Raw genomic sequence first — 27,990 nt, forward strand, 5'->3', positions numbered from 1 at the left:
TGCACGTGTAGGAGAGGGTCGGGTCCCGACAGTCCTGGAGAGCTGTCAGTGCCGACGCGGCCAAACAGAAGAGGAGGAGAAGAGGTCAGGACAGCAGAGGAAAACCAGGGGGTAATGGTGCCCTAGCATCCATCCAAGGGAGGAAAGGATTTCTCCAGTGGGAGCAAGTTCATGTCAACGGTGGTGACTCTTCGTCAGTCCCTGGGCCTCGCAGACCAGGGGGCACGGGTGGCTGAACCGGCTCTCCTGGGGGCCGTGTGGTCTCTACCACTCAAGACGGGGAGGGAGGCTTCCAGAGCAGACCTGGAGTCAGGGGCCGTGGAGGAGGCAGAGGTGTCGGGGTGCAGCACAGGCATGAGGTGTGGCAAGAGGGGTCTGCAGGGTGACACCCAGAGCGATGGCTGTGCTGGCGCTGGGGCGAGCTGCCCTGGGCCAGAGCCTGCGGCTCGCCGGGGAAGGCAGGCGGGGCTGGGCAGCTAGAGGCAGAAGCCTTTTGGGCCAGAAAATGGGGACGTCAGAGTTGAGAGGAGGCCTGCTTCGAAGTTAGGAGAACAGACCTAACCCTAGGCTGCATGTGGAGTAGAACTGGGAAGCTTCTCCGTTTGGGGAGAAGCAGTGTGAGTGCAGGAAACGCTGGGGAGAGGCGGCTTCTTTAAGGAAAGAAGGTGAAGCAGCGCTGTGCTCATTGAGACCTACCCATCCATTGATAGAGTCCAGAGAGTGGACTGCCCTTTCCTCAGATTCTTCAGGAAGCACACACTTTTTTTTAATGCATTTAGTTGGTAGTTGCGTTTAGTTGACTGAAGTAGTGTTTTACTAACTAATTAATGTAATTCATTTATATTTAAGGAAATCTACTTTGGAGAGTGTACAGATTCCAGTGATCATGACTCAGCCCAACATAGGAATTCTGAGCCTGTTTCAGAAGATGATACACCAGAATCGCTGGATTGTTTTAGCTCATCTGGAAAAAGTAAAGGAACTGGAACATGGGAGGAAAAGCTCCAACCACACGACGCCACCCAAACTCTAAATACATTGGAAGTCAGTGAGGTGACAGCGGTTGGGTTTGGGACATTTACAGCAAACCTGAGAGAACCTGCAGCCACGTTCCCCTCCGCTCATGAGAAACACTGGATGGTGTCATCTGAGTTCGTGAGCAAGGGAGAAAAAGGCATTTTGGATGAGGCAGGAAGACAGAGAGAGGCTTGGGAGATGGATGGGTCAGTGCAGACGGAGAAGACACGTCCTGAACCCACGGGCAGCGGGCGTGTTGAGCAGCTGTCGAGCGGCCTGGCTGTAGAGGAGGGCACGGCTCTTGGGACGTCAGACTCGTGTCATCCTCCCCTGGGCCCGTGGCCATCGAATGAGCCCAGCGCACCTGAAGGAAAAACCCTAGTGTCCAGAGTGATAGGATCACCTAAATTAGAGGTGACCAAGTGGACACTGACTGATGGAGTCACTTCAGCATCAGGTCGTCTGTCCACTTCTGGTCATTTTCAGGGACTGTCTGGAGAATTGGAGAAGGAAAGAGAAGCAATGCGAGGGTTCATTTCGGGAGACCCTTCTGCCCCAGGAGCAGCAGGGGCCGCGCTGGTTGCCGCGGTGCTCAGTCTGGGAGAGGAGTTGTCTTCCCCCGTGGCCTCATCTCTCTGCGGTCACCCCCGGACTCCCTCTGCATTGGAGGATGACGCTGAAACATCTGTTCCTACTGAAGTAGGCCCTCCCGAACTGCATCGTTTGGAGCAGAAATCACAAGCTGCCATGTTCACCATGCTAGATGTACATTCTGAGCCCCCGGAGTGTCCCATAGGAGAAGGCCATCTGGAGAACAGCTTACATGCTCTGACCCCAGTGTTGGGGGCATCTGATTCTAATGGTCAGAGGGGCAGCGAGGTGGGGTGTACGACCCTTGTGAAGGGCATGAACGATATCTGCTCACTCCTGCAGTCAGGATTCTCGGGAGCTGCCAGAGGCGGGCCAGGTGAAAGGCAAGGTCCGAGGGTCGAGCTCACGCTGAGTCGGTCAGGTTTCACATCGTCGGCAGGGCCTCAGTCTGGCTTGATCAGGAGTGGCTTTGGCTTTGGTGAAAGCACTTTGTGGCACCACAGTGATCTGTTACAGCGAAGTGGTGAAGAAAGGCTGGGACCTCAACCTGAACGTGAACAAGAGGCGGCAGCGTCCTCAGAAAGCAGAGGATCAGCATCCAAGCCTGAACGTGCTGGAGAGGATAACAGTCCTGCAGGATTCAGGGCGCCTGCATCCTTGTTGCCTAACCAGGTGTCAGTTATCACCAAGCAGGCACGGCCTGAAACCATGCAGGGCGCACTATGGGAACCCTCGAGACTGTCTAGGAGGGAGCCCCCCTTAGTGACAGACGTTGATAGTGGGGCTGGTCGGACACCATCTGGAGCAAGATGTGGGGAGAGAGCGCCCACAGCACCGAGAAGCAGGGAGGCAGCTGCTATAGAGAGCGCTGCCCTGGGAGTTTCCTCCTCCTGGAGAAAATCAGACTTTGATTCTCCAGGGGGTTCTTTACCAGTAGAAAGTTCCCATTATCCCACAGATAGTACATTATCTTTCTCTTCTGACAACATCCTGGTCCCAAACCAAGGCGTTGTGACGGAAGCCACAGTGCAGGAAGAGGTGCAGAAGCAGAGCCCGTGTCTTCCTGCCACAAATGTGGACACGTCCAGGCTGGATGTGGATAAACTTCCAGCCATGGAGGTGACGCTGTCAAGAGGTTTTCCTGTTGGAGACACAGTCAGAGCCTCTGGGGAGGCCCTGGCTGTTACAATGGACCCGTCTGTTGTACAGCACAGCCCAAAGGAGCATCCGCAGCTGCCGTCTCACACTCCCGGGGGTGCTTCTGAAGCTCTAGACACCACAGAGACTGCTTTTTCACCAGCGTTTGGCAGCAAAGATGAGGAGAAACGTGTTGTCCCGCAGAGCAGCCTCACTGGTGCCCTGTACTGTTACACGGGCATCCGCGAGGCAGGCGGAGGTGACACTGAGGTAGAAGAGGGTGACGCGCCAAGCTGCAGTGAGGGAGAGAACGATCCTGAAGCCGGGCTGGAGGGCGGCCAGCAGAGTGCTGGCGGGGCCTCCGGAAGAGGCGTGGGGGCTGCCAGCGCCGGTGTGGCCGAGACCAGACCTTCCGTCGAGGTGGGGTGCCTGACCTCGGCTCTGCGGGACTGTAGCCTCAGTGTGCTCTCCGAGACAGACGGACTTTCCACGTCCGAGGTTGTGATGTTTCTTGAAAGTTGTCAGTTAAGAGATTATAGTTCAGGGGACTCTGTTTCAGAATGTTCTAACAAAGGAACCCTAAATAAAGGGATGAACAAGGAATTAAAGCAAAGTGAACCGTCAGGAGAAAAGTACAGAAAGCAACTGTGTGAAGAGGAAACACTAGAAACCTCTGAGGAGTGCGTCGGCTCCTCGGAGGAAGATGACTGTCCTTTAAGGGACATGAGGCGGCGGCTTGCTCAGCGCTCCCTGGAGACACTGCCTGAGGTGCTCACCAGGCTCCATCAGGAGCTGCAGCCTGACCGGGAGGACGCTGGTGGGAAGGATGCTGGTGAGTTACAGCTCTTAAATGCACCTGACAGCGTCACAGTGGAGCATGAGAAAGAGCAAGTTCTGCCTCTGGAAACAGCCGGCTCCTCTTCACCCCTGCCGACGGCCGGCTTGGACACTCGGGGCAGTTCTCCCACTAGTGGTGGACCTGGCCATGAAAACACGCAGAGCAGATCTGCGGGTAACTTGGATGCGATCAGGCCAGTGGATGGTAAGGAAGAGGCCTCGTCAGAACCCCCGGAGCCCTTGCCCCTGTGCGCTGCCCCGGGAGTGGGGCCGGGGGAAGTGGCGTTTCAGTGTCAGATCTCTACAGTGACCTCCGAGGTTATAAACGTGCTGATAAATAAGGATCAGAATCTAGTCATTGAGAAAGGGGACAACTGGACCATCATCAACGGGGTAGCTCTCATGCCAGAAGTGGACCAGGTTATCCTGTGTGACGCCCCTGAAGACGCCCCTGTTTCCCCGGATCCAGAAGGGCTGGCAGCTGGTTTCATTCCACTTCCTTCCGTGGAGAAGTCCCCAGAGACCGGTCGCCCCGGCCCTCCTTCTCAGGAGCCCCAGTGTGGCAGTGGTGTGGCCGGAACCCAGGGCGATATTTCAAGCAGCGGTCAGAGTACTAACTTTGATAAAAGTCGTTTGCGGAATAGACCCGTTAAGCCCAGCGTGAGGATTAGCTCTGAGATTTATGATCAGAACTTTGAGACTCAGACGGTTCCTTCTGATCACACGTACTATAATTCGAAACTAGAGCCGCTGAGCAAAAATAAGAATCGATCAAAGATTTCAAACAGAGATCAAACAAACAAACCAGTGAAGATGTTAGCGTCGAGCAGAATGGAGACTACTCAGAGTGAAGTTTCTCCGTCATTTTCTGGAGAAAGAGGGAACGGAAAAACTCAGAGAAGTCAGACGCAGACCATCCTAGCCAGCGCCGACACGTCCACTCCTGCGGACTGCTGTGCGGACACGCTAAGTAAGATCCGGCAGGAGGTGGGCCCCCCCCTGCCCCCATTGCTGGCTCCTCTGATAGCCACGCCTCCGAGGACTTCACAGCCAGCCTCTCCACTGACGTCAAGTTCCAGCCCCTGCTCACCCGTCTCTCCCCGCGGCCCGATCTCTCCGCCGTGTGAGATCCCGGTGTCGCCTATGGTGTCCCCCTTGCTGGAGGAGCCGGGGCACTCCTCTCCTCCACATGCATCCCCGTCCACCGCCCCGGCCAATGACAGGGTCTTGTCATCTCCTTTGCAGTTTTGTGCTGCGACCCCAAAGCACGCCGTCCCCGTGCCCGGCCGCCTGCCCCCGTTCGCCTCTGCCCATCCGGCAGTGGCAGCGCCCCAGGAGAATTCCGTGAAGATCCTGGACACCATGTACCCAGAGCTGTCCGCCAGGGCCCGCACCCTCAGCATCCTCAAAGGGAACATCCAGCTTACGCGAGGCCCGCCGGCCGACTCCAAGAACCTACCGGGGCCCGCCAGCGCCATCAGGGGCTTCAAAGCCATCACTTCAAGCTCAACCGCCTTTGTGAAAGCAGGGGGCAGCTCTGGTGGTGACTGTACGCAGGATAAGTCGAGAGATCTGGAGCCTCCGCAGGGTTCAGGTGGGAAAAGGGCACTGTCAGCGGGCACACCAAGGAGTGCTAAGAGGTTGCGCCTGGACAGCGGGTCCCCGGAGCCAGAGCCCCCCTCAGAGGGTGTCAGCAGGAGCCCCCAAAGGAACCCCTCCCAGGCTGCAGCTGTGAGGACAGAGGAGGAGGGCCGTCGTCTTCTGGCCGTCAGTACAGTCTCACAGTCACCTCTGAGCCCCAAGGAAGCCGTGGAGTCCTATGACAGAGCCGTAGCGGAGGCTCTGAAGAAGATCGCAGAGTCGTCCTTTGACCTGTTACCTGTCATTCGTAGTCATGTGTATGTGGGAAACATCTCCAAAAAGCCTGTGATGAGAGATCAAGAGAAAGAAGTTGTTTATGAATTTAGCACAACAAAAAAGGTATGTGGCTCCTTTGCTCTGGGAGCGTTAGGAATCGCATGTCCTCAGACAGAGGCTGTCTCCTGTCAGCGAAAGGGGAGGTGGCCCTGAACAGAAGTTTATTCTCAGAGATGGGCAGTCACCTGTGTAAACATTAGGACCTGTACTTTATTTCTAGCCAGCATTTTATACATTTGAGAAGTGATAGGATGTTGGAGATTTGATAATTTGTATTCACCAAATACTTTAAAATTTTAAAGGGAAAAAAAAAAAAGCCTGTCAGGACTTAAATTGCATATTTCCCATTGATTCTGGCATGCTTAAAAGCGCAAAATGATTTGCTTCAAAGCATCAAATTGCTATGTAATAGAGACTTTCTTTTCTGTGAATGATATTATATACACACTTGAGAATTTTGAGAGTCAGAAGGGTAGTGTGTGGGTTCCCCCCACTTCCCTTGGTGTAGGTCAGAAATCAAACAGGAACAGATACTTAGTTTCAGGAAGGGGGCTGGGGGAGGATTATGCAGATTTACCTACATGGTTTATTAGGACTTTCCTCGGTTTTTATTTTCTACATATTTATGTTGATACTGGGTGGATGATTTCCAGTGTCCCATGGATTATGCTTTATCGGTTATCTGTACATCCTTGGAATCACAATGGTATAAATATTTATTTTTCTTAGGTTGCATTTCAGAAAGCACAAAGAGCAGTACAGGTAACTTTGAAAAGATGTTTATTTTCAAATGACTGAATGTATCAAATTATTTAATGCTCCTTTCCCTGGGTGAGGAAAACATTACCCAGTATTTTAAGATCTAAACAGGATAAATGTGTAGAGTACATTGGAGTTCAGAAAACAAGAATGGGAGTAGAATATGAGTGGATTTAATACATACACACAGATTATTTTAGTAAAAAACAAAAAGTGGTCATTTGTAGGAGTGGTGGTAGTGACAGTAGGCATCCAGGTGTCCTGGGACTCGCCCCGTGGCCCCTGCAGCCCCGCTGACCCCCGGACACCAACAGGCATGGGCTCTCTCCTCCCCGAGCCTCACGGCTTTCCCTGCTAAAGCAAGTTACCACGGTGGGTGTTGTCCTCTACTTTCTGAGACAGGGCACATTTTATCTTTACAACTTTCCAAAAGGTACTTAATTTTGTAACTTTTAGCTGGTCTTTAGTAGGCTGAAGATAAGTATCAGTGTACATTGCCTTTTCGTTTTGTTTTTTGTTTTTTTCCAATTCAGCCTTTAGCAGAGTGCTTGCTTCACTCTATTCTCTCAGAACTGAAAATTCAGAAGATGTCTGTGGAGCACAATTACATCCACGCCCTCTGCAGAGTGTATGTGGGTATTTGTCGGCAACTGGGAGACTTGGAAAGAGCTCGCTTGTTTTGCTACAGTCTACTTAAGGAAGGTATGTTTAGATGGCGACATTCTTGTATTGAAAACGGGTTGTTGCTTTTTTATCTGCTTATATATGCATCTGTATTTTCAGCTAAGGTATTGCTGTGTATCTTTTAAAATCATGTTATCTTGTGCATTTACCAGAAGGCATGAAGAGCCTTAGCTATAGACCCAGCCATACCTGGTTTTCAGTGGGAGAATTTGTGTGACTTAAGCTTACTTAGGTCAGCATATACATTTCCACTTGTGTATAAAAGTGTATCTCTCATTAGTGCGTGTCGGTTTTATTCCTTGTGCATCTACTTTAGAGTCAGATATAGTTGACACAAGATAATGGAATCATTTTAGAGTGACAAACAGCTCTGCTCTGTTACTAGCTAGAAAGGGCAGAAATGCTAAGATGGATTCATAAGCTCATGGAAAGAAGAGTTTCAGGGAGAAATGGAAAGGAGGGCTGTCCTTTGATTCTCTTTTCCTTTTACTACTATTTCTTAAGTCTATTAATGGAGCAAATAGGACTCCTTCATATCAGATCATCAGTGGAAACATTTTAATATAGCAAAGTGATACACAAATGGAATTTAATGCTACATCAGAGAGTCTTAGCTAGATGGCAAAGATTGATAGTCTTTTATTACCATAATGTTTATGGGGCTTATAAATCAGGATAATTGAATCTGTCACTTGTAGAGTTGTGAGTGAGGCTGCTGTGTTTGTTGCCCACTTCATTTATTTTTTCAGTCACTGACTTATTTAACAAATAGTTACGGGGTGCACATAAGTGTTAAGGCTTTGATGGTGACCAAACCCAGGTATAGATGCAGCCTCCCAGTGGGGCGCACACGTCAGGTTTTGTCAGTCAAGGGCAGCAGGAAGCAGGGCAACAGGGACTCTGCAGAGTCCACGTGGGATTTCTGGTTCTTCCTCAGACACACCCAGCCTGCTCTCACCTCTGGGTCTTTGTAACAGGTTCTCTGCAGGGAAGCTTTTCCCTCTGTTTTGCTATGGTTACACTGTTACCTTTTTGTTTGCTGTCTCTTTCCTCTGCTAGGTCGTGTACTCTAAGGACAGGGATTTTGTTTGTCTTGTTCCTACTACATCCTCACCTCAGGAGAATGTCTTGTATGCTCTCGTTAAGTATCTGTTGAATGAATGAATGACTTGTGCTGTGGAAGGTGGGTTTGAGAGAGTCTCAGGGGTCGAGGAAGCTTTCCTCATCGGAGTGCCTTTTGAACTTAGATGTGAAGATAAAAGTGAGGGAGAGAATTCCAGGCAGAGGGAACAGCATGTGGAGTCCTGGGACAGGAGGAAGTATAATCAGATAAGCACAAGGTTTCCAAAGTAACAGATCAAAATAGCACAGTGAGTTTATGCTTTGAGATACCCTCTCTCTATACCCCCTGCAGTGTTAGATAAAATAGAACAGAGAAAATGAAAAAGATGTGGCGTCATGCCAAACAAGACCCGAATCTTCGTGTTGACTGATAAAACCAGTTGCGGAACACTTCGACAGTTTCTTATAAAATTAAACAGTTTATCATATGACACAGATATGTCACTCTCGGGTACTTACTCAACAGAAATAGAGACATATCCACATATCCATATACACTTCACAGGTATTCAGAGCATCTTAATTCATAATAGCCCGTGGTTGGAAACAGAGGTCCGTCAGGAGTTGAATGAAAAACGAGTGTGGTCTATCAAGCAATTGGAATACTACTCAGACAAACGAGGAAAAGGCTAGTGATGCGTGCAGCAACATGGATTTTGCTGAGAGGGGGATGCCAGACAGAAGAGGGTGCATGCTTTACAAATCTCTTCATAAGTATTTGAGAAAAGACACATGTGCAAAGTGACAGTAAGCAGATCACGCTTGTCTGTATTTGGGACAAAGTGATTCACTGAAAGGGTCAGACCATGGGAATTTGGGATGATGGAAATGTTCTATCTGTGGGTTGTAGTGGGGGTTACATGGGTGTGTTCATTTGTCAAAATCCTTCAAACTGTCTGCTTACAGAGTGTATTTTATTGTATGTAAGCTGTGCCTCGATTAACTTGATTAGACAAACAGAAAAGACAAGCCATGGCGTTGGAGAAGGTATTCATAAGAAAAGGATTATCAGTCATAATTTATAAAAAAACATCCCTTCATATCAAAAGCCTTAGGTGTTCTTCAAGTGAATTCTGTCTTGTAAATGCATAAAACATGGCCTGAAAGGACACGCACCAAATGGGAGGGTTCTGGGCGCGGGGTCTGGAACCTGCAAGAGGAGGTTTGCCTTCTCTTCTTGTTTTGGAGTTTATTGCTCTTTTCTACAGTGGTGTATACTCATGCACTGTGTTTCAAATTCGATTAAAGAAAGTTTGCCAAAGAGAGAGAAAGGTTGGCTGGGGGGGCGGGGGAAGGGGAGGGATGGGCAGGAGAGATGGAGAAGCAGAGTTGAAATAACTGAGGCTGGGGCCTCGTCAGGCTTCCTCCCTTTAGCTTTAGGTGGCCCTGCTGTGCACAAGGGGAAATTATTCAAATATCTTCTTAGTTTGTCATTTATTCACTTAATCAGACGTAAAGGTTTATTATCTTGTTTCCTTTCTCATAGATTTTCCAGAGTCTGAAAAATTGACTTTGTTCATTGCAAACATGTGGCATGATATATTTATCTCTCAATCGGTGATTAATAAGGCAATGCAGTTGGTAGCCAGGCAACGCGCTAAAGGAGAAGTTTTGAACTGTTTGCGAGCTTTCCTCAATTGGGAGAAGGTGAGGTTTCTTTTTATGTAATACTGTACTTGTAGGTCTTATATAAATGTTATTATTTGGTTTTGTATTAGTTCGTGAGCATTTCAGAGATATTATTTTTCATATTAGATCCTTTAAAATATTATTTTAGTCTAAGCTTATGCATTTTGTTCATTAAGTATGCATGAGACACTTTGGGAGAAGTTGTAGACCTGTGTGCTGTGTTAATTGAACAAAATTTCTTTTGTGTACTAATTTATGGCGATGAAATCTGTACATGCACATATATATGTGAGGGCTCAGAAGAGTTGCACATCATTTGCTTCTACAGTAGGTACTTAAGTGAAAAAATTGGTATCTCAATTCCTTCCTGTTACGATTTTTTCTGAATCTAATATTCTGTTTTTCTTTCCAGTTGATGGAATTTGTGTTTGTTCTAAGTATTGTGTTCCATGTTTTCTTTCATTATCTTATTTTCCTTCGTGACTGATATGTTAATATAGTATCTAGATTGGTGTTCTTTTCTTCATAGATTTTCTCTAATGAGAATTGCTGGATGCTGAATTGATAGTGGTAATCTTTAAGAAGAGGTATTGAAGTCAGTGAGGGGTTAACTTTCACTTTGTTCTGCCCTTTTTAATGACTGTATTACTGTCCTCTTTTAAAAAAATTCTGGCTTATGCATGTAGTCGACTTTTATATGTCATTTTGCTTTCCTTTTTAGTACTTTTTGATGTGACTCTTCATTAGACTTTTATTTTCTTATAAAAAGAAAAGGAAAGGGCTACTGGTAGATAAAAAGTTAGGGAGTTTTAAAAATCAAGTCTGTAATCATCTCTTCATCAATCCACCTAGACAAACCAGAGTGTATTGGTGTGAGGTACCATCAGATTCCAGTCCCTTAGCAGTGAGAAGAGCATCCATACACGTATTTCCACCCTCCGCGGTTACCTGCAGGGCCACTTCTGTCCCTACTTGGTCCTCCTGCTTGTGCACTGGAGCCTTCTCCTTTGGCCTGTTCAGGATGAAGCCAGATATGTTTGGATGATAAAACATGATTAATGAAGAAGGTAGAATTTTAATAAGTGTGTTTAGCCTGTATCATATCAAATAAAAATATAAAGTCAAAGCTATTAAAAAAAAAAAAAAGAACACCTGGTGGGGGGGGATACCATTATAGTCCAAGACTTCCAAATTCTGTCCTACAGAATTCAATAGATGTGAAGCACAAAAATAAGTAAAGAGTTAGTAGAATTCAACAATATAAAAAGTAAACTTGAATGAAGACTGTAGTTTTTCATATGTCTGTGACATTTGCAAAAAACAGTCATGCATTTGACCTTAATTTTTAAAAAGTAAAGAGCCTACACTCAATTCTCTGGCAATGACTCAGTAAAATTAGACAAAGAATTAAAAGATTCTATAAAAATTCCCTGGAGATCGAGATACACAGTCCTGGACAATCTGTGAACAAATAGAAACTCAGAAGTGAAATCACAGTATTTGTTGTGAAAGGAAAACCCTTCATACCGAAGACCTCTCGTTTTTGGAAAACTTACACCCATTGAAATAGTTTAAATGTCTTCATTATTAAACAAGTAATAAGTAAAGTTCCCTGATAATCATCTTAAAAATTAAAAATTTGAGAAGGAATCCAGAAGAAAAATATAGTTTAAGAGGTGTAATAGTAATGAAGTAGAGAACAACAACAAAAAAAATTGCCTTTAAAAAATACTAATAAAACAGGTAACTCAGTTCAGATTAATGTAAAAAGAGAAAAGCAAAAATGGTCAAGATTTCAGAATGAGAGAGGCAGTGTGAGTGGAGATGGAGCATGAAGAATGAGAAGACTGCCGCCTACAGCTTCATAACAGGTTCGGAAACCAAGAATGGTTCCTTAGCAACATAAAAATGGTCAGAATTGGCTTTAGGGGTAAAACACTGGAATAAACCAGTTGTTTTCCATTTTAAAAGGTTGAAAAGGTGATTAAAAATTTAGTATACAAGAAGTGTGGATAGATTTCATCTGAATTTTATCTAATCTTTAAAGAACCAACTAATTCCGGTCTTTTTCAGGTGTAAGCGAAGATTGAAAGCCCCTTGTTCATTTTTAATAACAAAACCCAATAAAAAAAGAAAAAAGTTATAAATCCACTGCTGGGTATGCACCCAAGGAAAGTCAAATTTATGTCCACAAAAGGCCTTGTACATGAATGCCCGAAGCAGCATTATTAATTACAGCCTAAACCTGGAAGTAACCCAAATTTCTGTCAATAGGTGAATGGACAAACTGTGGTATATCCATACAATGGATTCCTACTCGGCAGTAAAAAGGGGTGTTCGAGCTACCTATACGTGCAAGAACGTGGAAAAAAATATCAAAAAAAGCATGCATAGGTGTAAAAGAAGCCAGACAGAAGAGTCTAGTACAATCTGATTCAATTTTATGAATTTCTGGAAAAAGCAGACTGATATCTAGGGTCAGAAAGATGACAGAATGAATTTATTGAAGAATTTTTTAAAGATTAAAATTGTTTTTTAATAAAATTTTAATTCTCTGATTTCAGTTAATGAAAATTTGCATTCCTATCTGGATTGCAGTGTCTTTCCTACCTGACTGGATTCTGCATTCTGCCTGGAGCTTTTTTATCTGGCCTGTCGACCACCATTGTATAATCATTTTAGGACAGTTGTTATGGCTAAGATAAACATAGTTCTTTATTCAAAATAACTTTCTAAAGGTGTCCTTTAAAATTTAATGATTATTCAACTGATGCTTGTTAGTACTCTTTGAGATCACCCACATGAGATATGTTATATTTGAAACTCTGAATTTTCTTTTTTTTACCTTATTTGCTAGAATGCTCCTGCAGATGTTGGCTTCATGGTTTCTAAGCTGCTTTTGACCATACAGTTATGTCCAAAAACAGAATTTCAGTCCAGTGAAAGATTTGGCGAAGACCTAAGTGATAACACCTGGGAGTACATATGTGCCATCGATCTGCTCTGCTGCCATCAGAAGTGGGTTTGGACACATGACAACATTATAAGGTACAGGGCTATTCTGCTAACTTAAGTTGGGTTATTTGAATTGTCAGGTAGTCTGTTCAATGATTGCTGAATTGTGGCTTGAATCATTTTTGCTGTTTAAGGCAGCTGAAACATTTACAAAGCACATTTTGATTTGGTTAAGAGTTAATAAAACTACTCTTAAATGTCAGTGTCACTGCCACATCCCCTCGCTTTATTTTTTTATGGTACTTTTCACTACTTTTCACTGTATCCTCTTATTACTAAAGGAAAATGAATCTCATGCAGGGGGGACTTTGGTTTCCCTGGCCTCCCCCGGTATGTATGTAGAGAGAGCCGTGCCCACACAAGAGAGGTACTCAGAGAATATGTGTAGATTGAAATGTAATGGTCATTATCTTAATGTACAGATACTATGGAAAAACCCACAGGAACAGAAATATTCAAAATCCTGGGTCAGCAGCTCTTCTCACTGGGATTTCAGGAGAGAACTGAGCCTGTTAACGCTCATGCATCCATTTTATGTAATGAATTAACTTTTCTCTGTTCATCTATCTATGCAACATGTTTGGAGAATGGAGAAAGTAGTCAAATAACTGCTCTGCAGTTAATTACAACCCTTAATTTTCTTACAACCCTGACTGAGAAAGGCTGGTTTAAAGGGGTTTATCACATTGAAAAGGATTCACCAAAGGATTAATAGTCTGTATCTTTGAGACATTTGAGGAATATATTCTGTGGAAATCTGTTCTCTTGTTTTCCCTTCTTAACACTCGGGAAAGATTATACATCTGAATGTCAAATAATAGGTAATACAGTTATGGAATGTCTATATAATGAGATACAGCCATATTAGAATAAATAGCTATACATGGATTTTTATATACTGACACGAAAGTGTTTTTCAGTCTGTTACTAAGAAAGTGCCAGGACAGTCTGTTCAGTGCTGTCTGGGTAATGATGTGTGAGTGGCTACCCTGGGCCTCATCTTCCTGGAAGCCCAGGGGGCAGGGGCCCTTCTATCCCTAGTGACAGATGAAACAACCAGGGATGGTGCCAGTCACAGGTGCTTTGTCCACGGTCCCCCACTGGCGGTATGGACAGTGTTGGATATCAGGATCTCTGCCTGGCCGATTCCAGACCCTGATTCCTAAGCACTGCAGTCACTTTGACTGTGTTTTTCACATACATGCAAGCATAGAAGTCTGTGGGAGGAAAAACCCCAAATTAAAAGAGTGATAGTTATCTGAGAATGTGTTTTTTAATGTACATTTTCCTTTCATTTGTCTGTATTTAATTTTGCTGATATTATAAATACTATGTAAGAAGTTAATACATTTTTGAAAAGAGAGAGCAAAGAGGAATTGCCACTGTTCTCAATCAGTAGATCTAGTTTCTTTAATCCATGTAAAGTGTGGTTCATTTCCTCTGGTTTAGTTCTTTTTACAAAATATAGCCTGTTTGTCCTTGCTCCACCCCAGGAAACTAGGCTTCTAGAACGCAGGTGCCACCTTACATCTGGATGGTCCACGTGAGAATCCAGACTCTACTGCTTCCAGTTCTGTGACTTGGGGACATTGTTCAGCATCTCTACACTAAAGCCTTGTGAAAAGGGTTAAATAGAATAAAGGTGCAAGCATGGGTGTTTGCAGCCTTTTTAAAGCCACTGTAAGCACAGAGATCCTGAATAGTTGGAAAGTATGTGAGCTTTCAGAGTCTGTTCTCATGTTAGCCAAAAATGCTACATCTTTAAAAGTTCCTCCTCTTCACTGTCTCCTATGGACCATTTTTAAGATAATTTCTTCTTAATATTTGAACAATGGTGGGTGAACATACTTTCATATGCATACATACATGTATATATTTGTTGTTGTTATTTTGTAGTAAGGAGCTGTGGCCTGTAATGGATAAGTGGATAAAATACAGAAAAGGACATGCAAACATTGCATACACTCCTGATATTATCATAGCGTCGATACTGAGGCTCATTGGTGAGTTGTCTGTTGTATTAAATTTGTTCTTGTTATTGATGATATCTTGGTGAGAGAATAAGTGTGTAATATATTTTGACTGAAACTTCACTATAATAACTGACTTTACGGCCACGAGAGTAGGTACTTTTGCACTAAATTAATTTTCATTACTCTTCCTTTGTATCTCTTCCTTTGTAAATTAACATTTTATTCACCTTTTTCAGATTTAAGATTTTTCATGTTAGTACATTTTATTTATAATTGAACTCTTGATTCTCAGATATTAATTTTAGTATACACACATGCACACACTTGCGTATACACACTCCAGGATACATTGCTGGATACATTGCTATAAATTACAGTTAATTTGATTTATAAAGTAAGTAGATACCTAATCCCTGCTTGCACCCCAGTTTTTTTTTTTCATACTCACTCAATAAGGATAACTATGTACTTCTGTAATTGGAAACTAGTTTTATTTTGTTTCTGTAAATTGCAAGCTGAATAAACAGAAATTAAAATCATTGTTTAAAAATCTTTTAAGTGAAATATAGATTCTTTTTAATCTCACATCTGAAGAGGACCTCAGTGGCCATTTAGTTCTGTCCCTCCCTCCCTTTCACCCATAAATCTTTATTTTTTATTTTTACTTATTTTTTCTTCTTTTGCCCCATCTCTGACAAACTGCCCTCTAGTCCAGGCATCATTATCAGTGATGAGGTCTGTTCATTATTAGAAGGCTCTCTTTACTTTGAAGTGACTCCTCTATCTGCCATGTATTGATTGCTTGGGGGCTGACAAAACAAGGTTCAGCCTATTTCTGTGTCAGGGCCCTTTAGATCCTTGGAGATAGTTATCATGACTTTTAAGTATCTTTGGTGTTTAATTAATTAAAACTCCAAGATAAAACCATTTGAAATAGGTTTGAGAATTTTTAAATCACATAAGTCAGTCTTATAAATAGACCACAGTAAGAAATATAATATCCCTGACTAATTTTGTTACTGTATCTGCATTCCTGCACTGTGCACATTTTACATGCAAACATAGGAACATTGTAGTAAATAAATATATAAACTGGGTCTTGACAAAAACCTGGTTTCAAGGTGGACATCTAACAGTTTTCACTGGAAATAACCTAACGTACACTTGGAGTTAAGATACAGAACATGAAAGCATGAAAATGTGGAAGTGGAGATGACTAAACTGCTCAGTGGGGGACTTCCCTGAATGCCTCAGGTCCAGTGCTCTGAGGACCACTGTCTGCCCCAAGTGGGAGCAGCAAGGACACAGAAGGGCCAGTGACCTCATTTTCAGCCATCAGCTGGTGGCATGTGTGTGTCTGGAAATTCTGGTTTGGGTAGCAGCTTCTCTTATGGATTCAAGAAGGAATGTGTTCATACTTTGAACTAATTCATTCCAAATTGAGAATGCTTTTTGAGAATTTAAGAAATTAGGAAAGGTGTTAGGTCTGTAAATGCTTACATGTTGACCTAGATGAAGAATCTGAAATTTGCTGAAGAATATACTTTTGAAGTCACACTTATAAAATATGGTGTGATTTTTGCTGTTATCATTGCAGTGGTTGTTTCTTTGTGTATTTATTGATTGTAACAGGATGGAAAGTGAGAGTGGGAGGATGTGTTTCTGGTGGTTGACCCCATCCTGCTCTGAGAAGCATCTGTGGTGGAGGGTCGGCCTCACATGTCATTCTCCTCCTCAGTTAGCTCTTATCAGCTTTGGTTGATTGTCCAGATTGTCCAGACTGCCTGAAAAGCTTTTTTAAAATTACAAATTCTCAGGCTCCAGACAAACCCACACAAGATTATAGAAATACTTTTGAATATGTACCTTAAAAAGTAACTCATTTGTGAATTAAGAAGAATGTGGTCATAGTTTATCTAAAAACAAGGATGTATAATTGTAGGGAGAAAACCTGACTGGTAGTTTTAGTCAAACTCAGACTAATTTATTCTTTAAGTCTTTAAAATATAGCTTTTGAGAAAATAATTTATAACATTTGATAATATATATTATTTAGAGTAATATATGTATATTTACATAATTAGGAGTGGTATAATACAATGATGTGTGTCATAGGAATAATGTATAATTAATATATAGTTAACAATACTGCATAATAAAATTATAATATATAAGTAAATAAATTTAGTTGAGAGGATGGCTAATTAGAAAGGAAGTGTAATGTCAAAAATGAGAGCAGACTCAGGACTGGCAAACCCTGCTGAGGTCCGCGGGTGGACCAGGGCAGGACGAGCTCGTGTGAGTGAAAAGCCTGGTGTGGGGAGGGCGAGAGGGGCCACTGGGCTGTTCCCGGAGAACCAGGGATGAGCTTTGCTGGGAGTCTGTTGGCGCTGAAGGCTCCCCCCCCCCACCACCCCGAGCAAAGCAGGGGCTGGGGTCCCGGCGAGCAGGGTTGGGCCGAGGGGGAGGGTGGAAGCAGGGCGGAATCCTGAGAGGCAGCTTTAGGGGTGGGTGTGTGCTTTCCTTCCCGCACACCCGTCTGAGTTGGAGTTTGAACCGTTTCTAAGAAGAAACTCTGCTGGAGAAGCTTCTTGCAGTTTCTGAAGCTGACATTTACTAAATAATTTAGCAAATAATTAACTTGGTTGACTGTGATTTCTTAATAATAAAGTCACACAGTAGGCATTCATAAAATAAAGGAATTGTCTGTATTCTTAACTCCAGATTTGTAAATCCTAATTGGATTTTTACCCCATGGGAACAGGCTGTCTGGCAAAATGGTTCAGTGTTACCTAATGTTGGATTGGGGTATGAACACCGCCGTTAGCAAATGAAATGGTTACATGTGATTATTAAATGGGGTTTCTCTAACCTACCTTAACAATAATGGATTAAAGAGCGTTTTGTGGAACATTTGGATCGCTCTGGACCCCTGGGGACGTGGAGGACGGGGAGAGCCTACTCCAGGCGGCTCGTGTCCTGGCGGGGTCGGGGCCTCTTCGGGGGGGGGGCGGGGGGTGGGGGGGTGGTGAGCCCCAGTCTGAGGTCCCTGGGTGGGAGGGGAGCAGAGTGGGGACGGAAGTCTGCATGCCATTAGACGCAGCGGAGTATAAAGGTATAGAATACCCCATTTTGCCCCCCAAAGAGCTTTAAATTTTGAAGTGGCCCATCTGGTGTTAGGAGAGCCTAGAAGCTAGGATAACACTGTTTCTCACGTCAGGTTTTTGCACGTCAGGCTGCAATGGCCAGTACTTGGTTGATTTCTGTCCAGTGTCTCACCTTGTCTTTCAGCTTTTCTTTGCAATTGTCTTAACTCATCCTTTCCTTAACATACCTGCATCTGAAATCTTGACTGAAAACCCTGGGTAACTATCTTTCTCCGATCCCTGCCCTGTAGACTGGGTCTCACCTACCCTAAGGCCGGCAAGCTCTCCTCTTCAGGCTTCCGTGAGTGGGGAGTGTGTTGCCTTTGACTCCACATTTCTTACTTGAATTTTAATATGTTGGCTGAACTGCCCTGGACTCACTCACCTTCCTTCTGTAGAGGGACTCTTCTTCCCGTCTATTTAGCAAATTTGTCCATCATCTTTCTCAAGTCATCATATATGTAAACCTTTTCCCCCAAACCATATACCCCAGACTCATGATTTCCTCTCATTTTATCTCTGATTTGCTCCATTAACTTAAATAAAGCTTTATAAAACACACTTCATTAAGCATTTTTAATTAAAAGAAAGGGAGCCATTATAATGCAGTCGTGTATTATCTGGAAACACATGCATATCCCATGGCCAAATGATCCCATAGCTGTGCTAGGCACGCACACTGTCCCTTTCTCTGCTAATAGTCATGCATTGAATGCTCCTGATAGATTGTCTCAGAGGACAGGTCTGGTGACATGCAGTTATTAGAACTTTGATCTAATTGCAAGGAGATATCTAAGAGTGCTCAGTACCTTGAAATTTCTGATCTCTGAAGTACATTACTTTTCAACCTGTGAAAGACTTCCTAAGGGATTATCCATATGTTTACAGTTTCCTCCTGGATTAGGAATTAACCGGGGAGTCATTGATCAGTAGGAGTTTACTGAATGTCTACTGTCTATCACAGCATTTAGGGTGCGTGTAACTAGCGCTAAGCTAGTTCCTATAGGGGATACAAAGTAATAAAGTCCCTTTAGTGTCCCGTGCCTCAGTTTCTCCATATTCAACACAGAGATGAGGCTGATGGACTGGGTCACATTTAAGCCTGTGGGCTGTTTGTACTATTGAGAGAACATGGACACAGAACAGTGAGCATGCAGGATAATGTTGTCATAAGAGCACAGGAAGAGGACTTGGGTAAGACGGCATCCAAGGTATGTCTCAGAATCCTCCTCTGTAACAGCCGGGGCAAAAGGACATGAGGCCTGGCCGTGAGGGAGGTGCAGAGGCTTCTGCTTTGAAGCAAGCTGGTTTCCACAGGACCATTGGAATAAAGGAAGGTCCAGATGGGTGGGGACTAGGCGAGGAGTGTTGTCCTGTTTAGTCCCCTAGTGAGACCCCCAAAGAGGTTTCGTCACTCCAGGTTTTATGGGTCAATTATTGCACTAGAAATTAAAACTAGGAGTTTAAAAAAATGTTACTATTCACTTAAGATTAATAGTAATAAACTAATGTTAATATAAGTGATATTTTTAATGAAAAATAACTATTTCCAAAACAAACAAAAATAAGAGTGAGCAGAATGGAATATTATCTTACTGCAAACCTCTTCACTGTCTAGATTCATAGAAGGGCTGGTTTCCCATAGCTGCTCTGCATTCAGTCTCTGGCTGTATGTTGTTTTGGTTGAAGTATTTGGAGAAAGTCCAGTCTCATACAGATGTGTAGTTGATTAAAGGAGTGTTTTAATAGCCCGTTCAAGTAATTGTGGATATTCTTCTTTGACACTGCAGTGCAACTCAACAAGTGATGATTTCTTAAAGGTTAGTTGCAGTGTGAAATCTGAAACCTCATCAGTGAACTTCGCTTCTCTGTTGCACCAGAGTCCCTTGGTCCACCTGACTTGTTGAAGGGATCTTTTGCTCATTCATGATTTTGTAACATGTACTGCTCACTTGGAAAATACTGATTTGTACAGATCTTCCAAATGTCAACAATATCAAGAAAACAGACATTAATATCATCACTGATCTCATCAGAGAAATCTGAAGTATTTGAAGCTGTCAAGCTTAGGGTAGGTGATGGAAGTTTTTCCAAAATTCTAATTTTGCTTAAGAGCTCAAATTTTATCATTGACAACAATGATTTCCTTGCAGTGACAGGTTCACTTTACTCATTTTTGAGAAAATGTCTGTCTCGGTCTAAATAGCCATAGTTTGTCAGTGGTTCTTTGAGTGAAAAGTGGGTGGAGAAGGCACCCAGTTCCCCTCCCAGCTGAAGCAGCTGCACAGGTGCTTTTCCTGGAGAGAGTCTGGGTGCCGAGGTGCCAGGGGTGTGCTTCACGTGCCCTTCCTGTCCCATCCGCGGAAGATCGCAGAGCCGTGTGCTTAGGGGTCTAGATTTCATAAGAATCATTGTTACCGTTTCATGAAGGACATTCTGAATGAGTTAGCTTTTCCGACTGTGAGCTCCTGGCCATGGAGAGTGACCCCCCTGTCACTGCCCTGACTGGTGCTGAGGGTCCACTAGTTTGATCGCCACTGCCTTTGCACTGTCAGGCCACATCTCAGCACTGGAAGGAAAGCACATCACTTCTTAGTGTCGTTGGGAAAGCAAAGTTTTGACCTTGAGGACCCCGGGGGTTTAGTAGAGCACACTTGGGAGCGGCTGCTCTACGTGAGGACGGAGGTTGTGTTAGCCAACTACGTTGTAACAGCAAACTGTGTCTTATATTTAGTCCGTTAACCCACAGAAGTTAGTCATTTCACACTGAGCCTGCTAAAACCATTCATTCTGCTAAACTCCATTTATTATATGATAACTGGGAAAGCAACACATTGTGTATCTGTGTATCATCTGTATGTGTGAGTAACAGAAGAGATGACGAATCATTCAGCCAAAACAACCCCCCACCCCGGGACGGATGGTGCTGTATTGAGTCCTGATGCTTTACTGTTTAATTTGTTTTCATTTAAGAATAGGTACCCATCTAACTTCAGTTCAGGATCCTGAAGCTTAATGTACATGTTAAACGAAAGAAAACGTAAGTTTTAAATTCTTATGAAAAGTTAACATTTAACCACAGATTGTTTACATTTTGTTTTTTTTTTTTTTTTCCCCCCTAGGTCGTTTAGGCCAGTTGGGTTTGAAGGAAGGGTTTCCATCAGCTGTGAAAAACATTAGTGCAGTTATTGGTATGTTTATACAGCATGCCCAGGATGAAGGTAAAACTTTTGTTTATTATAATTATTTTTAAATCATTTGCATTCCTCTTATTAAATCTGTTTTGAGTTCTTACTACGTGCCATGCTCTGTGCATCTCTCAGTGCTTGGGGGTGAGGAGTTTGATCACGAAGCCACACTCTGCCTGCGTTCTCAGCACTGGCATTTGAACGTGTGTGGGTTTCCTGTTGTTTCAGTGGTAGCGGCTCGCCCTGTTGGGCAGTGCATCCCTAAGGAAGAGGAAACTCTCTTATTGTCCTGGTGCTGACGTTCTGTCTGAGAAACTGTCGGTACTATCTTCATGCTGTCCTGTGACCTCTGACCAGTGACTCAGCCTCAGCTGCCTGCAGAGGCCTGGCTGAAGTTGTGTCGTGATGACCAAGTGCGGTCACGTGTGTGAAGCAGCGACCCCAGTGTGGCCTGGGTATCACTGAGTACTTAGCATCCCCAGAGAACTTGGAAACTGGAGGCTTTTTGTGAGCCAGTCTTCATAGTAGTGGTTTCCTTTTCATTTGTATACCTCAGAGCATGTAATTTTATATTCTTATTCCTTTGTGGGAAGAGATTAAAACTCAAAAGTAACCCTTTGAAGTGATGAGTCTCATTTTTATTTGAATGTTATGCAATCAAGGAGTAATGCATCCTTTTTCAGAAATTAGGTGACCATATGTGTGTGGATTTATCTCTGGGCTTTCTGTCCTGTTCCATTAATCTATATTTCTGTTTTTGTGCCAGTACCATATTGTCTTGATTACTGTAGCTTTGTTGCAGAGTCTGAAGTCGGGGAGCCTGATTCCTCCAGCTCCATTTTTTTCTCAAGATTGCTTTAGCTTTCACGGTCTTTTGTGTTCCCATACAAATTGTAATTTTTTTTGTTCTAAATGTAAGACCAGACACTATAAAACTGTTAGAGGAAAATATAGGAAAAACACTCTTTGACATAAACGTAAACCACAGCAAGATCTTTTTTGACCCACCTCTTGGAGTAATGAAAATAAAAACAAAACCAAATAAATGGGACCTAATGAAACTTAAAAACTTTTTCACAGCAAAGGAAACCATAAACAAGACAAAAAGACAGCCCTCAGAATGGGAGAAAATATTTGCAAATGAAGCAACAGACAAAAGATTAATCTCCAAAATATACAAACAGCTCATGCAGCTCAATATCAAAAACACAAACAACCCAATCAAAAAATGGGCAGAAGACCTAAATAGACATCTCTCCAAGGAGGACATACAGATGACCAAGGGGCACATGAAAGGATGCTCAACATCACTAATTATTTGAGAAATGCAAATCAAAACTACAATGAGGTATCACCTCACACTGATCAGAGTGGCCATCATCAAAAAATCTACAAACAGTAAATGCTGGAGAGGGTGTGGAGAAAAGGGAACCCTTTTGCACTCTTTGGTGGGAATGTAAATTGATACGGCCACTATGGAGAACAGTATGGAGGTTCCTTAAAAAACTAAAAATAGAACTACCATACAACCCAGCAATCCCACTACTGGGCATATGCCCAGAGAAAACCATAATTCAAAAAGACACATGCAAAAAAAAAAAAAAGACACATGCACCCCAGTGTTCATTGCAGCTCTATTTACAACAGCCTGGACGTGGAAGCAACCTAAATGTCCAACGACAGACGCACGGATAGAGAAGACGTGGCACATGTATATGTATATAGTGGAATATTAGCCATAAAAACGAATGAAAATGGGTCGTTTGTAGAGATGTAGACGGACCTAGAGTCTGCCATACAGAGTGAAGTAAGTCAGAAGGAGAAAAACAAATGTCATATATTAATGCATATATGCGGAATCCAGAAAAATGGTACAGATGAACCTATTTGCAGGGCAGGAATAGAGACGCAAACATAGAGAACGGACATGTGGACATGGGGGGAAGGAGAGGGTGGGACAAATTGGGAGATTAGGAAAGACATATATACACTACCATGTATAAAATAGCTAGTGGGAACATGCTGTAAAGCATAGGAAGCTCAGCTTGGTGCTCTGTGATGACCTAGATGGGTGTAATGAGGGGGTGGGAGGGAGGTCCAGGAGGGAGGGGATACATGTATACATATAGCTGACTCATTTCATTGTACAGCAGAAACTAACACAACATTGTAAAGCGATTTTACTCCAATAAAAAAAAATTAAAAAAAAGGAGTAATGCAGTTATACAGTTTCCATCGGAAACACACAGTGACATCTGAAGTTTACATCCGAGATGATCTTAACGTGTAGGTTGTCTTCTGCTTTCAGGGTGAGGCATGGCAGGTTGAGCTAATGAGAACTTTTGTCTTCTTTGATTTTAGAATAGCTGCTGAGGTAACGGCCCTGAAAATGTACTCTTACCGTCTAGACTGTGTGTTGTCATCAGAGAGTAGCCAGGGAGTGGCTGACGGGTTGTCTCACCACAGATGCCGGGTGGACATTTCCTGGCAACAGTGTGGCCCTCCTGCTGGGAGGAGCGAGAGGGCCTTGCACTGGGCTTGCTCTGGGTTAGGCCCTGTCCCGCTGAGCAGCACGGGGTCCCCAAGGTGACCTTCTGGGGCTGGCCCTCCAGGGCTTGAACGTTGACTTCGTTCTATGCACAGGAAGCTAATGCCCTGCAAGAAGCATACTTTGCTGGAGGCCTGGCACTGGTTAGCTCCACCAGGTCAGAGCCAGGCTGCCCGAGTCCAGAGCCTACACAGTGCACATGCTCTTATAATTATTTTTAAATCCCTGTGTAAAACTCTTACTGTTTGACTTTAAGTCTTTACTATGTGCCCTTCTCTATGCTTCTCTAATTACCATGTAAGATAAGGGGAACATATTTTTTAAATTAAAAATTTTTTTTTTTGGCTGCGTTGGGTCTTCATTGCTGTGCACGGGCTTTCTCTAGTTGTGGCGAGCGGGGGCTACTCTTCCTTGTGGTGTGCGGGCTTCTCATTGCGGTGGCTTCTCTTGTTGCAGCTCACGGGCTCTAGGTGCGTGGGCTTCAGTAGCTGTGTCTCGGGCTCAGTAGTTGTGACTCGCGGGCTCTAGAGCACAGGCTCAGTAGTTGTGGCTCACGGCTTAGTGGCTCTGCAGCATGTGGGATCTTCCCAGACCAGGGATCGAACCCGTGTCCCCTGCATCAGCAGGTGGATTGTTAACCACTGCACCACCAGGGAAGCCCAGGGAATGTAATTTTAAAGCTGCTGTAGTACTATCTACATCTATAGCATTAACATTTGAATGTGTGGGTTTTGTGATATTTATTTTTAAATAGTAGTAGTTTTCCCTATTGGGCATTGCATCACTAACAGTATATAGTTAATAATAAGTTTTAATGAAATAACTCCTAAATTTTTTAACTAAATGATTGAAGTGAATTTAACTAAAATTGAACTAAATTAAATTTGAATTAAATAACTCCTAAATAAACTTATACTTAATGAGAACTCTAATATACCATAATCTCTAACCTAGCTATAGTCTACAATTAAATGCCATGATCAATAGTCATATACTATAATCTAGTGTGTAAGAGTATAGTATATGCTATACTACATACTAAAAATTAGTTTTTCACTTGCTCTCACTTCATCATGTTTTTCATTTCCGAAGTCCACTTATAAACACTTCCGGGGGTATAATGGAGTCATTTATTTGACAAATGCTTTGGGATCCACATTTTACTAAAACTTAAACATGAGGGTGTGATCCTTCCAGGACCACTTTGGAAAGCTTAGCACTGATCATGAGAGGGCAGGCGCTTCAGGTCCTGTGCCCCTACTCCGGCTCGTCGTCCTCTGGGTACAGGCAGCGCCAGGAACCTGTAGAGAGCTGTGCAGTGTTTTGCTTTGTTTTTGTTTTTGTTTTCCATTTGCAGAAGGGATCTAAATGAACTTTTTCATTGTGTGTTTTTTTTTTTAATATTTACTTTTCATTGCTGGAAGAAAGTATTTGTTGAATAGTATTTTATTAGATCAACAACATTAACATTTTGCATAACGAAGATTTTCTTGTGTGATGACTGATGTGGAAATTCTTTTCAGACATACCATGGGGTATCCAGCTGGCAGCCGTGTACGCTCTGTGTGACTTGAGTCCCAGCAACCCAGCGGAGATCTCCAAGATCCTGGAAGCCTGGCGCACAGAGACCTCTCACCGCGTCCCCTCCGCAGTGCTTAGCTCCCTAGAGGAGGTCAGCGCTCTGTGTACGGAGGAGTGTGGCTGACTGCCCCGTGCTGTGCCTGGAGAAGTGCCTTCCCGTTGCTCGAGTGGAGATAGATCAGTCAGCTTCCAGGGTGCAAACCGAGGTTCCAGAGAGAGACGTCAGGGAGATACAAGTGCTGGGGGCGGAGAAGGAAGCAGTGGCTGCTTTCCCTAAACCGCACACATTTCACTTATGGCTGCTGTGATCACATGACATGGATTGTAATTTGTTGTGTCTTGGTCAAACAACAAAAACTTGAACTTAGCCCTTTTTTGCTGCAGAAAGTGTCCTTTTAGTCGCTTTTAAAAATTGAGTGGCATTTTGTAATGAATTTAATGTAAAAACATTGATTTGGTTCCTGAGCCAGTTTTGGACTTTGCGCCCAAATGACTGACTAGGAAAAGATGAGGAGGCTAAAACAGTGCTCCTCGAAGACTCTTCCACTGTCTTAGCTGGAGTTGGGCCACAGAGCTCCTCTCAAGGTATAGAGTTTAGCTGACCAGAGTAAATAAACAGGGAGAGCCTTTAGAACTTCCTTTAATGCATTTCTTCAGATCTCTAAAGTTCCTTGCAAATATTTAACTATGTATCAGGAAAAGGAGAGCTGAGGATAGAGGTCACCGCGGGTGTTTGTACCTCGCTGTGTACATACAGACGCAGCCAAGTGCGGGCAGGTCTCTGCATGTGCCGTGTATATATGGACAGCCTATAATGTGTCTCACATTTGATGATATTCCACTTTCGGAATTTTAGTATTTGTACATAGAAAATGGGTTTAATAACTCACCGTGGTCCTGATTTGTCTTATATTCATCATTTCTTAAAACTCTTGTATGTGTTTTTTATAATAAAAAATAAAAGTAAGCCATGCACACGATTGTCCTGATCAGTAAAGAGTGACACTTGGCCTTACTTCTGCTCCAACCAACGATGAACCAAATAGTCAGTGCCAACCAAAGACAGAGGAGAGCGGCCTGCCAGAGGCACCTCCCTCCTGGACGGAGGCGTGGTGGATTGCCCGGATGTAATCAGGTTTGGGTGCTCTCCCAGCTGCTCTTAGTGAGAGCAGATACCAGATAAGTGCTGGTTGGATGTCTTTGTTTAGCTACAGTTGCTACCCTTTAAAAATCACATTTGACAAGTATTTTGTTACTTCTTCCTCCTGTTTTTTAAGTAATTATAACAAACAGATCTGTAAACAACTCTGCCTTGCCCTTTGGATGCTTTTGGTTGGTGTGTTCCCTCTTTCTACCTCTGTCTCTTGGGCCTGTGCTCTGTGCCAGGGCCTTGCTGGGAGGAGCTGGTGAAGAAAGTCACGGCCAGGTTCTCAAAGGCCTGTGAACTGTTGGTAGAGAGAACCCTACACAGTCATCCCAATAAATCAACAGTCCAAATTTGGGGTTTAAGTGCGGTGAGGGAGATGCAGCAATCTGCAGAAGAATAGCAGGGAGACTCCTCTCTTTCTGTTAGTCAAGGAGGGTCCCTCCGAGGAAGTAACATGTGAGCTAGGACCCGAGAGAAGGGAGCCCACCTTGAAAGGAGGGGACCGTGGAATGCGTCCCTCCCAGACAGGTGCACCGGCTCCGAGAGGGGAAGAGCCTGCCGTGTGTGGGCAGGAGGCCGTATGGCCAGAACATACTGTGTAAGTGGGCGAGCATCCTTTGTTCAGTGACACAGGTAACTGCCAGTCACTGGGACCTGGGCAGCCCTGGGCTCGGTCGCGCTCCTGGGGAGATGGGCGCAGGTGTCATGGTTCACGGGGCTGTCCTGTGACGCGGGGCAGGAGAAGGGCGGGGCGGGAAGCAGGCGTGTCAGGAGGCTGGGGGTCGACGCTGGTGGCCGTGCAGACCATCGTGGTGGATGGCTGCCGCACGGGTCATGGAGGTGGGGTCAATGCTGAGGTCGTGAACTGGGGGTGATGGGCAGATGGGAATCAGGGTTCCCACGGCACCTGGGCTGGGGGACAGGAGCTCCGGGATTGGTGGTAGGAGTCACACGTCCTAGGCGCGTGTCTGGGACGTGAGACATCCAAGTGGAGGTGGCAGGGATCCTTTACAGGCAGAAGTCGAGTTCGGGCAAGGTGGGGACACAAGCTAGGAAGCTGATTGAGTTTGCAGGTTATTTAAAGTGCATGGTCACCTGGGGAGGAAGATAGCCTCCCTCACTTGGCAGGTCGTGTAAATTGAAGATGCGTGGGGGAGGGTGGAGGGAGAAACGTCAGGTAGGGCAGGAGGTGGTGGCCAAGCACCTCGGCTCCTGCTACCTTGCCCGAGTCAGGAGGCAAGAAGGCAGGCAGCTGGCCCCTGAGCTGCTTGAGGCTGCGAGGTCGGTGAACAAGGGGGTGGCCAGTGGTTGGATTCCGCTTCCTGTGGGTGGCGGTGAGACTGGTGAGCGTTTCCCACAAACGATGGGCTTGGGGAGGGTTGCGGAGTGAAAGGGGGTAGGGGAGAGAGAGCAGGTCTGCAGACACAGTTTGGGGGGTATATTTGCCTAGTGAATAGATTTGTCACAGGATTCAAAACGTTTTTTTAACCTCAACAGTTTGAGGTGTTCTTAATTGGTGGAGGGTAGGTGGCACCTGACATTGGCTGCCGGCTGCCGTTCCTTGCCCACGAGGATGCATGGAGCTTACATGTCAGCATCCGGTCCTGAATTTAATACACAGGCCTGAGCTTTCCTGTCCTGCTGCGTCACTCTCAGAGGGTGAAACGATTTTAAGCTGTGGTTAAATTTAGTTGTTGGT

The 27,990-nt window shown here is 44.3% G+C and overlaps 1 protein-coding gene across 3 annotated transcripts in view; it reads left to right on the forward strand.

Moving 5' to 3' along the window:
* ICE1 (interactor of little elongation complex ELL subunit 1) overlaps window positions 1-26,119 on the forward strand; it is a 58,312-nt gene extending 32,193 nt beyond the window's left edge. For all 3 annotated transcript variants that reach the window (XM_029216922.1, XM_029216924.1, XM_029216923.1), the window contains 7 exons: window positions 850-5,562; window positions 6,792-6,960; window positions 9,551-9,711; window positions 12,551-12,741; window positions 14,605-14,711; window positions 20,950-21,048; window positions 25,087-26,119. In XM_029216922.1, coding sequence (XP_029072755.1) covers window positions 850-5,562; window positions 6,792-6,960; window positions 9,551-9,711; window positions 12,551-12,741; window positions 14,605-14,711; window positions 20,950-21,048; window positions 25,087-25,268 — 5,622 coding nt within the window. In that variant the 3' untranslated portion in view covers window positions 25,269-26,119. The remainder of the gene's footprint in view (window positions 1-849; window positions 5,563-6,791; window positions 6,961-9,550; window positions 9,712-12,550; window positions 12,742-14,604; window positions 14,712-20,949; window positions 21,049-25,086) is intronic.
* The last annotated feature ends 1,871 nt before the right edge of the window (window positions 26,120-27,990 follow it).

This window comes from Monodon monoceros, unplaced genomic scaffold (assembly GCF_005190385.1).
Source record: "Monodon monoceros isolate NGI ecotype Baffin Bay Population unplaced genomic scaffold, NGI_Narwhal_1 Super_Scaffold_12, whole genome shotgun sequence".
Taxonomy (NCBI): Eukaryota; Metazoa; Chordata; class Mammalia; order Artiodactyla; family Monodontidae; genus Monodon; species Monodon monoceros.